General features: G+C 34.3%; 1 protein-coding gene across 1 annotated transcript in view; it reads right to left on the bottom strand.

The window, feature by feature from the left end:
• Positions 1-1,391: 1,391 nt before the first annotated feature.
• NBEAL1 (neurobeachin like 1) overlaps positions 1,392-13,309 on the bottom strand; it is a 209,665-nt gene continuing 197,747 nt past the window's right edge. The window contains 8 exon segments of the mRNA XM_042783564.1: positions 1,392-1,493; positions 4,235-4,370; positions 6,285-6,433; positions 7,204-7,365; positions 7,751-7,867; positions 9,195-9,289; positions 10,655-10,827; positions 12,205-12,314. Of these exon segments, the coding sequence (XP_042639498.1) occupies positions 1,392-1,493; positions 4,235-4,370; positions 6,285-6,433; positions 7,204-7,365; positions 7,751-7,867; positions 9,195-9,289; positions 10,655-10,827; positions 12,205-12,314 (1,044 nt within the window).

The raw sequence follows: 13,309 nt of genomic DNA on the forward strand, positions 1-13,309 counted from the left end.
TTCCAAAACACAGAAAAGGATGGAATCCTCCCTAACTCATTTTATGAAGCAAGCATAACCTTGATACCAAAACCAGGCAAAGACATCATGCAAAAGGAAAACTACAGACCAATATCCCTCATGATTATAGATGCAAAAATCTTCAACAACAACAACAAAAAAGCCATGGAACCATTATTTCCTGAAAGCACAGTTAAGGTACAAATTGTATAAGGTACACAATTTCAGGGAATGCATAAATTCCCCCAAATCCACAGAACCTCAGATTACGGTCTGTAAACTAACTAAAAAAAAATGACTATGAAAGCACAAGGTGTAACAATGTCTTTGAATTCCAAATTAAATCAATCAATCTTTTACTTTAAAATTTTGAATAATAAATACATAAAGGAACATTTATATATAATAAAATTAACAATCTCAAATGTTATACATAACATGAAATGTATTTTTACAAAGTACTGTATTTAAATGACTAGTTTAAATTATACATGTCTTTTCAATTCATTCATCAGTCACACAGAAGTCATGTAAAAATGTAATATATTTGGGTATTATCACTAATTATTCTAATTACTGGGGGAAAAATCCACAGCATTTGCTTGGTAAAGAAAAAGTCAACAAACTGCAAACTTTGCAGATATACTGTGCTATAGCAAATGCTACCTAAAGGACCCAACTGTCAAAACCACAATTAGCACTTTTTGCTTAATTATACTCTCTAGTTACTCTTCCTCCTCATCAATCTTTATAATTTAAGGATAATAATACATCTGAGTAAATTCTAAAATAATTAATGTGCTAAATAGTAGTGGAATGAACCAATGTACTAGCCATATTCTTATTTTCATCTTATCATGGAAACCTGGAATTTACACTGAGTTTTGAAAGTTCAAAAGGCAACCGATGCCTTAACATATTGTCTTCAATCAGGAGTCTTATAAATAAATGGATGCATTTTTTCATATGGTGGTCAGCAAAGAGGAACATGATTGACTAAAGAATGTATTAAGAGCCATGTCTCTCAACTCTCTTGGTCATCTGTACTGTTTAAATAAGAAATACTTTATATTTTGCTGTTAGAATAATGGAATTGGGCCTAATTTCTTCATTTTCAGAATTTTGTTTTAATAAATATATTTTCTCAATTACACTTTAGGAAAGACCAAGAATTAGTTAAGAATGGATTCAATAAATCTAATCAGAACTTTCTAAAGTGGGTAATAATACAACATACATCTTTATAGAGATACCATACCAAATTTTGGTAATTTCTAAATAATTTTCAGCGATAAAAGTCGTGAAACATTCTAGAGAGTTGAGAGCTGTGGTTAAAGTGACAAAGCAATAAATCAAATTTAGATATGCATGACAGAAGAGGGCTGTAACAATCAGTTGGAATCTTGAGTATTATATTCAGTTTCTCCAGCTGAAATCTGGCTGAGCCGCTTGCTAGATCCCCACAATTTTCGAGAAAGCTGACCTGAACGCATCTGTTTAAAGTAATCCAAAGAAACGAAGAATAGATGTTATTAATGGAAAAAAAAGATAAACAAGGTACTGATTTTGTAGCATGAAGAAGTTAAGTTTTGTTAGTAGAATCACTAATTCACATTTTAAAGATTCTTGATTAATGGTAATTTTAGAAGACATTCTACAACATTGATTGTATCCTTCAGTTGAAAAGGTCTAGTATTAATGTGGAAATTTTTAAATTCAATGTCTCAATTATGTCAAAATTACCAGGTTCCCTTATTTTATGTATTAACAAAAACACCTATTATTTCATTAAAATAAGCTTCTCATACTATACTTAATTTAGTTTACAAGACATACAGATTTGGGATTTTCTCCTCTTTGATTTACTATTAATGGCAACCATAAAGATAAGAAAAAAAGTAGAATAATATTTTGATGAAAAAAAGCAATTTAAAACACATTATGTAAGAATTTAAAAAAATAATATTTAACAGAAAATGTTAAAAAGCAATTTAGGAAAAAGAATTTCTTTGAAGGTAAGAATCCCACTTTGTCCACCATTAAATCTACACCCCTTAGCACACTTTCTAGCAAATAACAAATATTATTTACATATTAATTGCATCATGAATAAACATCCTTTTAAAAGTGCTTACATTCCAAGGTGGAACAAAAAACAAAAGAACAAAAATCCTATGGGCAATACTTCTCAATCTCAGCAGATAATTTATTGGAATTATTTTCCTAAATGCAATCTACTTTTTATGGCGATTCCTCTACCATCCATCTTGAATCATCACTTTTTTCAAGTACATAGATTGGGGTGATAAATATCAAGCCTCCTGGAAAGACTTCAGTGGCTTCTGGTGTGCTTATTCTGCTTTTTCCCAGTGTATTTTCTAAAACACCACGTCCATTAATCTATTATTGCATCTTATTACCATATTTCTAAATACGAATTTCACACTGATAATATAGAATATAAAACTGATACATGATTTAAAAATATACATTAACCAAGATTTTGATCTTTTAGATAAAAATTAATCATGAAATATAAATGTGCCTTTTCATAAGAAATACTGATCTATTTAATATTCTATACTGACTGAGGGGGAGTGGCTAGGTCATATTTATGGAATAGATTAGCTTTTAATTATGCAAGCTTAAGTATCCAATAAGTAAATAAAGTAGATCCATAATTCAGCTAATATATTCAAAGATGTAGTACAGAAAGAATATTGTTTTATTGAAAATTGATACACAATTGAGATTCTATGTGTTGTATACTACAAACCTTTCGAACAATGGCAAATAATCAAATATACTTCAAAAATATAAAATATTAAATTAGGCTTACGAAATGGAGCTGCATTGGTGGTTTTTATTTTCCCCAATCAATTTTCAAAAGAAAACATGCATGTAATATTAATTTAATTAAAAAAATTCCAAATTAGAAAATGACAAATTACGGGAGGGCAAATTTAAAATGCACTTGAAGCCACAGAAAGTGAACCAAACTCAGAGCAAAGTCTGAGTGGATTTCTTACATAATCAGTGTATTAACAGAAGACAGAAAGGTAATGTTTATTTGGAAAAGTTATTAATCAAGAAACTCATTTACTGTTGAGTGGAAACATACTTAAAGTGTAAGTGAACTACTGAGGTATGGAATTGCTGACATTGTTTGGGGGACTATCATGTCTGAAAACTAATGTTGTTGCAGTCACCCTGATTTAACAAAACCTCTCCTTTGTCAAAGTACTCTGAAAAAGAGTATAATGACTAAAGAAATCTTACAATATGTATTGAAAAAACGGTTCTGATAGATAACCACTCACAATGCAATAGCAGTTTTATTTTCTTCAAATAATCCCTCCAGATGTCATTATTGTTAGATTTCCCAGAAAAGGCACATGTTGATTCTAAAAATTTATTATTAAATCTTAATTTGATGCTATGTAATAAAATAAATTTTCTAGAATAGTAATTAAATTATATGGAGTACAGCCATAAATTTTCTTAGGTACAAGTATTAGATTTATGATATCAGAATATTCAAGAACTGATAAATTTCTGGCAATAAATTTACAATCATCATAAGAAACTCACCGAGAATAGCATATTATATGGGGCACATTCTCAGTTTTAAGAGCTCTGGTGGTGCAGTGCCTAAAGCATTTGACTGCTAACCAGAAGGCTGGTGGTTCAAACCCACCAGCCACTCCTTGGAAGGGAGGCTGGGCAATCTACTTCCGTAGTGATACTGCCTCGGAAATCCAAGGAGGGGTCGCTATGAGTCGGATCTGACTCCATGGCAGTGAGTTTGGTTTGGTTCATTCTCAGTCTCAAGAAAAAAAACCCTGCTTTTACAAAACAACAACTGATACACAGTCATGGTGGGTATTAGTTAAATTGAAGAGTTGTATTTTTGCGTCTCTATTTCATTTTTTTATAAAGGTTTTTGCTTTGAAGATGCAAGAAGTGAGCGCAAATCTGTATTTTGAAAGAGAGAGAATAAAAGAATTTTCTCATTCCTGTAGAGTAGTAGGTGGAAACTGCCAACTGTGTGCTCTCAATTATAAATATCACTTTTGAATAATAGCTTTATCCTCTATTTACTACCCTTTGAAAAATCAAATTTGTTTTTTAATTTGTTTATCCATAATGGTGACTTCTGACTCAACTGGACCAAAGGGAAACCAAAGGAATCTCCAACAGCACAAGAAATAAAATTCTTGATACTAAGTTTTACCTCAGCTGGCTTGCCAACACCCACTACAATTAATTTGCCATCTTCTAATCCTACAAGAATATGGCTGTAGTCTTTGGTTACACAAACACAGTGGATAGGCAATCGCATGGCTAATGGGTTGATGCTGAGATTCAAACTAGAAGAGAAATAAAAAACATAGACATGATTAGATGGATATATAGTAAATTCACAGAACTGTATACCTGGAAAATAATAGTCATGTTCTGTATATTAATTTTATAAATGCTAGAACATAGGTTTAAAAAGTCTAAGTGATTCACTGAGCTCTGGTAGCGTAGTGCCTAAGGCACTTGACTGCTAACCAGATGGCTGGTGGTTCAAACTCACCAACCACTCCTTGGAAGGAGTGATACTGCCTTGGAAACCCAAGGAGGGGTCGCTATGAGTCAGGGCCGACTCGACGGCACATAACAACAACAACAACAATTAATATGCAAATATTACTATGTCTCCAACTAGTCTGAAACTCTGAGTTAGTTACTACAAGTAAATAGCACAGTACTGAGAAGATAAGAGTTCTTTCACTCTCTGATTGATAAATAACACTGACTTTTACTTCTTTGATCAGTTAGTGGAAGTTGTATGCCATTCAAAACCTGTCACTGTCAAGTCAATTGCAACTCACAGCAACTCTACAGGTTGCTAGAACTGCCCAGAGGGTTTCCAAGGATGTAATCTCTAGACTACCACATCTTTCACTCATGTAGTAGCTGATGGGTTTGAACTGGTTAGCAGTTAAGTGCTTAACCACTGTGCCATCAGGGCTCCTTTAGAGTTGGTTAAAAAAAATGAACCAACCAACCCACTGCGATTGAGTTGATTCCGACTCATAGTGACCCTCTTTGGGTTTCTGAGGCAGTAAATCTTTATGAAAGTAGATTGCCTAGTCTTCCTTTTGCTGAGTGGCTGGTGGATTTGAACTGCCAACCTTCTGGTAAAGTTGGTTAGGAAAGCTAAAATGCTCAAAAAAGTTTGTGAGGGGAGTGGGGTGATTGAGGTCATTAAACTGGTCTATTTGCTTCATCTAATATTCCATATGAAAAATGGTTGTATTGATGTAATGATTAAAGAATGAACAATCCTATTACCTATATACTATGTTCTAGACTGAACTGTCAAAAGATACAATGATTTTGTAATTCTGAATCCTCCTAACAGTACCCCAAGACCAGGGTTGCAAAAGAAAATGTTGGAAATATATAACTGGAATGGGGATTCCATGATCTGCTACAGAAGAAAAGAATGACAAGAATGAGGCAGAAAAGACAAAAATAGAGGATTCTGGTATAGAAATGAATCTGGTATGTATGTAATTAAGACAGAAATCCTGGATCAGGTAATTATTTCTAAGGAAGGTTTCTGGGGGGCTGAAGATAGTTTGAGGAGTATAAATAAGCTTCGATAAATTTAAAGAAGAGTGAAGGGAAGAAAATGATGGAAGGCATCTGGGGCACCTAGGAAATAGTAGTTTTGTGTATGTGTCTATTGGGTGCAGCTGAGTCCATTTTTGACTTACAGCAACTCCATGTGACACAGCACAACTGCCCTAGAAGGTTTTCTAGCCAATAATCTTTACAGGAGTAGATCCTCCTCCTACTTTGCATCTATAAGCCAGTAAATATGAACACCACCAAAATCCATACATATCCACTATTCAAACATTCTTCTTCTTCACTGGATTAAATAACAAAAGACTCCTCTAGCCCACTTTATATACATATACAATACATGCAATAAATACATTAGCCTTAAAATTTAGTTTGTAAAAATTAAAGGCATAATTTGGACAATTTCCAAATCTTTAACACAAGTTTGGCACTATAAACATATTTTGCTGGTTCTACATATTTTCTTAATATACAAATATTTCATTTACTAACCCAGGAATACATTTTTTTTTACAGTTTCCAAAAAAAGGCATTTTTTCATATTAATTGATAAATCAGTACCTTAGAAATCTTAGTTTTCTGATTACCACTAGGCTGATATTACTACCACTCTCTCTTACGTGATACTTTTATTTATTTACCTGTGGAGATCTCTTATAGACAGGAACCCCTGTAAACTGCCCATGATGATATGGTCTCCAATTATACATATGTCTGATACTTGCTCATTCAGGATTTGAGACCTTAAATATTTGCCATTTATAGAAAACAAATGCAGTGTATTCTTATCCTGCAAAGATTAGATGAGGAAAATTTAATTTCAAGTAAAAACTGCATTTTCCTATCATCAGTTAAGACTATGATTATAACAATAATTTTTTTTCAAACTTTGGAATGAAACTATGGTTATTTTAAAAAAGAGAGTATGTAAACAATACGAAAATGATTTCAAGTCAAATAGCCAAGTTAATAAATTTTAAACAAGAAACTTCAAAAAGGAGGATTAGAGTCTCATCCAGTAAAAAAACAAACAAACAAAAAGCCATGCTCTTTAAAAAAACAAAACAGAAAAATATTTAATTTTTAAAAAAATCTACATGTTGATAGGAAAACATATAAAATTTACAGTTTATTTATTATAACTCACCATGTTCAAAAATAATTTCTGGTAGCGTAGTGCCTAAGGCACTTGACTGCTAACCAGAAGGCTGGTGGTTCAAACCCACCAGTCAGTTCTTGGAAGGAAGGTTGGGCAATCTACTTTCATAATGATACCGCCTTGGAAACCCAAGGAGGGGTCATTATGAGTCGGGTGCGACTCTATGGCACATAACAACAAGAACACCATGTCTACTTAAGTTTACAAAGCCCCACAAGATCAGAATTTATTTTTGAGATCATAAATTATACATGCCAATAGAAATAGCTACAATAAAGTATAAAGTAAGGTCAAGATTGTGGAAGAAGTCCCTCCAATGGTAAGAAATAAACAATTAAATGACAACAGGAAAACATCCTCTTTAAAATATGATGCTCTTAAATGCCTCATATGTTATATACCTTGAGGGTGGTCTTTTCTTCAATGCTGGAGTAGATGACAATATGTCCTTCCCAAGATATAGCCAAGTTGGGAATGGTTAGGAGCAGAGAACTCTCACAAGGTGGTCGTAAAGTCCTCATGTAGTGACCTTTCTGAATAGTATGTATAATCACAGTGCCATCCTACAAAGAGAAAACATTTGAAAAGGAAAAGAATAGGAAAAGGAGGAGAAAGGAAAGTGGGCTGGACAAAGAAATGTGGAAACGGAGCCGAGAAAAGGATTATTCCATCAAAGGTATACTCTGCTTATTCCTCGGAAAAATTCCAACCTTGGTATTTCAAATAGTATTTTGCATCATAGGAAGCCCTCAGTAAAACTGATAAAATCCTGAAATAGAATCCAATATTAAGTTTTTTCTTTTATATTACTCCACTTCCCCAAAGTCCTACACAAATACGGTATAAAAATTATACTTTTACCAATTCCCCTATAAAAACATTTAAAATATAAACACTGCTTCTGAATTTGTAGAAAAAATAATGTGTCTTTAAAAGGTGAAATCTTACCCTGGATCCTGACACTGCCATGTCTAGTTCAGTGCTGATGCCAACACTCAAAACCTCATCGGTGTGTCCATACAGAATCTGAAAGGGTTTAGATGCTAAGCCCACAGGAACACCTCCCTAATTTTAAAACAGAAAAGCAAAGGTAAAGATATTTTAACTGCATGCTACTTTTTTTATAATGAGGTTTATACTGCATTTAAACTTTCTAACCACAAACTAACACTGCAACAAGTTTTTACCATGGAATTATTAATATTAGTACTTTTCTTGTAGTACTTTTCTTCTTGGATTCCCAAGTTATTCTTAGTCTTTTGAAGATCACAAACTTAATCTAAATGGTCTCAATGGTGACTGTCTTGTAGAGATTTTTCTAGGTATTTTTATTTGCTATTTTGATGTTCAGATTTATTTTTCCTTCACTTCAAAGAAACTTTTGTATTCCATCTCTGAATACTTTCTCTTTTCCATTTATTGGAGTCTTTATTTGAAGGACAACAAGTATTATATTGACTGGTCTTTGATTTCTATGACTATAATTCTTTCTCTAAATGCTATAATCTTTTTATATATTTCATTTGTATGTATTCTGATTACCTTATATCTTTAAGATCATGATTTGATTTTCAGCCATATTAAATATGTTCCTTGCTGCTTCTGTTTAGGGTTTATTATATTTGTAATGGTACTGGGTTCAGTCTCAGTTTGATTCTTCTGCAATTTCCCTCTGCACTTATTATATTACTTTATCAGGAGCCCTTGGATCGTAGCAGCAGTTAAGCATCTGACCTCCAGCTGAGAGGCTTGCAGTTCAAACTCACCCAGAGGTACCCAGGAACACAGGTCTAGAGATCTGCTCTGTGGAATTTGACGGAGCAGTTCAACTCAACACATGGGATGTCTATGAGTCTCAATGGCTGTCAACAACAATGCTATTTGAATCTTTGAATTTCTATTTTATTAAACTCCTATTCCTATGATCTTCTAATAGCGTAATTTTATTACAGGGAATATGTCTTAAGATTCTTCATCTGTCTTTAGCACGCTTTCTTTGTGTATTAATTTCTTCTCTATAGAACATTTGAATGGTTGCCGCAGTTTTTGTTTTATTCACAGTTATCCTACACAACTCTGCTCAGACCTTCTGTCTGCTCTATGTAATGTGGATGAATTCTCCTTGACTTTCTATTACCGGGGACACATCTGTCTTCCTTTAAAAGTACCAGTCAGTGCTTAGTGCTGTAAGAGGAGATAAGGTAATGAGTCAGAGAGCACACCTAGAAAAAACGTGGTCATTATAATAGGAAAGGATAGGGTTAAAGAGGGCAAAGTTACTGAAATAATCATTCACTGCCAGACAAAGATGTAATAGTATATGAGAAGATCTCAACAGTATTCCCAGGGTGAATTTCTGATCTAAGCCAAGAGCATTTAAATGTTTGACTACCTGTTGAGTTATTTGCCAGATCATACACGTAGTATCTCTGGAACCAGAAATCAAATACATCCCACAGTAATCTGTAGCTAGGCAAGTCACAGTGTCTGTTTTAAAAAAAAAAAAAAGATAAAAGAAATAAAATGAAATGGCTTATTTTTACTGGAACAAAACTTTAAGAGATATATTAGTGTATGTTCAAACTATTAGTAAATCAGTTGTTTCTAACAGGAAGAAATACTGGGAAAGAATTAGGAAAGAGTGATGTAAGAAAGAAGCAATATCAAAACTGCCATGCAGAGCTTTCTCGGAACCCTCCCTTCTCTGAGGCTGAGGAATACAGGTGGGCAGTTGGGAATGCCTACCAGAATCCCAGGAGGAGGCCAGGGAGCGTAAAATGAACCCCCAGTTGATTTTTATATGCCTCTCTACTTTTATTCCCATTCATTGTCTATTCCCAATGGGAAGTACAATGTTTGGGAAGTATAATCCATTGAGAAGTACAATCTTTCCTTAAGGAAAACAGTATATACTCTCTATATATGAGCTCTGGTAGCATAGTGCCTAAGGCACTTGACTGCTAACCAGAAGGCTGGCGGTTCAAAACCACCAGCCACTCCTTGGAAGGAAGATGGGGCAATCTACTTCCATAGTGATACTGCTTCAGAAACCCAAGGAGGGGTCGCTATGAATCGGGGCCAACTCGATGACACATAACAACAACAATATATATTCTATGGGAGGTCAGGTAGCATAGTGCCTAAGGCACTTGACTGCTAACCAGAAGGCTGGTGGGGGGCAATCTATTTCCATAGTGATACTGCCTTGGAAACCCAAGGAGGGGTCACTATGAGTCGGGGCCGACTCAATGGCACATAACAACAACAACATATATATTCTATATATAATATACATTCATATTATAGAATATACTTTTCCTGAAGTATAAAAAGTTGGGCTAAGTGACATCATAGGAGTCCTGATAAAGAATTAGGAGCAGGCTCCATTTCCCTTCGTTAAGAGGTTTGTTAGGAAAAAAATCCACTCAGCATTTAATTCTTATGTTTAAGACTGAAGTACTAAGAAGTACCAGGTTAAACTGCATTAAAGTTTTTTTCCCTTCTCTTGCTTTACTTAACACAGTAATAAAGCAGATGTTTTATTTAACTACTATACATTTAAATATATTAATATTTTGTCTAAAAATTATTTCTATAAAAATTATTTTACTAAAAAAAAGTTAGCTTAACATCTTTCAGAGACTATGAAGTTGTACTTAATTTATATGCTCATTAGGATATCTAAAATACATTAGACACTTACACAAATTACATACTACAATACTGTACTACAAAACGTTCACTTAGCTTCAAAGGTAAAACTTCATGCTCTTTACAAGGTATCTGTACTACTTTTATATTTTGAAAAAACAAAGTAATTTTTGATTTTTAGGGGAAAAAGTTAAGGCTTACCCATATGTCTGATATTGTGTGAAATGATTTTGCCTCTTGTGAGTGACATCACTTGAATGCTATTATCCCAGTGTCCGGCACTGAAGAGTAACTTTGCATCATGCGATACAACAAATAGCTTAGAAGTGACCTCCAGCCCTGGAGCAAAAGGACCATTTATGCTACGCTGAGTTCTGCAAACACAATTAACAATCAGACTTTTCTTTAAAAGATCATTTTGACTGATTTCAACTATATCTTTTATCTATCTAAAGACAAAATAAAAGTCCCCACTATTCAATTTGAAATATCTATTAATAAATGTTAAGGCCTTTCATGAAATACTTAACATTTTATATTTGGTATAAAATAATAATATACATAATAAATAGTCTCAACGGTTAAGCATAAAGAGGTGGTGAAGGTGTGAAAAGGTTTTTAGCTTTCAAAGACAATTTAATAAATTTGGTAATTTTGCCTCAAAGCATAAAGGCAATATGCCAGGACCAGGAAAATCAAACATAAACTAAAGCCAGGGATCTACCACACAGTGATGAATCAGGCAGGTAACTGGCATGTCTAACAACACTCCAGAAGACTCTTCACCTCTCCAACCAAAAGAAGCATTGACATTTTATTTGTTTCCAACCGAGATACCTGCCAATCTAGATTTAGCCAATCTAGATTCTGCAGAAAGATGCCCTTTGGTGTGTTTGCAGAGAGGAGTCCAGGTGGCACAGCAGTTAAAAGAGCTCGGCTGCTAACGAAAAGGTCTGTGGTTCTAACCCATTAGCTGGTTTTTCCTATGTGTGTATGTGTTACAGAAAACAAGGGCTGACTCTGATACTTCAGCTCCAGAATGTTCTTATTTAACACTAATTTTATAAGAGTCTACTCAGGAAAGCATAACAGTACTAAGTCCTATGTGGGCTAAGACACTAAAATGATGCTTCTAATTTCATGGAGTTTTACCACAGTCAGGGAAGACAAATCATATATAATGATAGTAATCATAACACTTTAAATAATTTTCAAATGTAGGATGCTATTTGATACTAAAAACAGCATTGAATGTTAAGACGTAATTTAACTGGAAAAAAATGTAAGTAAACATACATGCTAAGGGAACTTAAGAGTAAGAACATCACCTCAAGTTACAACGCAATCTTTTGAGATTTGTAGAAAATAGCTAAGGTAAATACTGAATTCTTATTATATAAAACACATAGGGCTTATCTGTAAATAATACTGTAAAATAAAATTATAATGAAGTCTAAAAACAATTCTATTCCTAATATAGTTTTTGCTTCCATAACTGTTCTTACAGAAATTTGTTTTGTCTTTAAACCAATATAAAGCAAAAGCATAGTTAAAAATAATAATAATTAAAAAAAAGCAAGGGAGAAGGGAAGGAGGGTGGGCAGAAAGGATAAAGGGAGGGAAGAGAAGAAATTCTGAGTCACTACAACATTACTTCCAAAATGACACCAATCAAACAATCTGGTTGCTTTTGCTGGTAGTAATGTAATTGCCTGTGGCAGCTATTCTGCTTTTAATATTTACTTACTTACTTTGGATTTGTCACAGTTTGGTCTTTGATGAATGTAAAGTAATTAGAAATGTTTCTGTCATATGGCAGCCATCCATGCATTCCAATAACATTATTCATGCTTATTGTTATCTAGAAAAGAACACATGAAGACTCAAATCAAATAAAAGATGAAAGGCAGCAATATAGAACCAAATGTCCACATGACATTAGTATTTATCATTTAGGGAATATCATGAAATTGTGTATTTACATCACCAAATCATTTAAAAAGTCTTTAAAAAAATTCAAATGGAAAAAGTTCCTTAACTTAATCCAAAAAAGTTTTTAAATGTATCTTTCTCTTTGCAACCTGTGACTTTTATAATTAAGGCGGGGAGGAGAGTGGGACAGCAGGGGTTTTTCATTTTGAAAATAATGGTATGTATTGGTTAATATCCACAATATGTTCTGTGAAACAGGGTATTAAAACTTCATGGGATCTCACTTCTGGTTGTCCATGTTACTGCTGCTGGAGTTCCCAGCAGAGGCCGGAGGAATGGGTACTAGAAGCACCAGCAACAACTGTGGCTTAGAGGGTGGAGGAAGGGAAACAGCAAGAGGAAGTGAGCGGGGAGGGAGCACAGTGCACTCTGCCCCACCCGCTGCCTTGCCAGCCTAAGCAGAAGTTGGGCCCTGCAGCACACTGCCTGCTGGACAAAGCCTGGGAGCTTGTGCCCAGAGTCATTCTACTGCTTCATCTTGCTTATATCCCACCCATATTCCAGTACTACAAGGGCCTGGGTGTAGAGATTTAAAAACTATTAGAGGGAAATAATAAAAAATAGGAGCTCTGGTGGCGTAGTGTCTAAGGCATCTGACTGCTAACCAGTAGGCTGGTGGTTCAAACCTACCAGCTACTCCTCAGAAGGAAGACCAGGCAATCTACTTCTGTAGAGATACTGCCTCGGAAACCCAAGGAGGGGTCACTGTGAGTTGTAATCGACTAGACGGCAGTGATTTTGGTTTTGGTTTTTCACATGAACTTATAGGCCCATTGTCTGCCAACCCCATATATGATCTTGGATACACTCTCCATTTAGACACACCCAATTGTTCAGCCTGTTCACCCATCTATCCGTCCCTAT

The sequence above is a fragment of the Orycteropus afer genome, unplaced genomic scaffold (assembly GCF_000298275.1).
Source record: "Orycteropus afer afer isolate SDZICR_OR568_19922 unplaced genomic scaffold, OryAfe1.0 scaffold00002, whole genome shotgun sequence".
NCBI lineage: Eukaryota > Metazoa > Chordata > Mammalia > Tubulidentata > Orycteropodidae > Orycteropus > Orycteropus afer.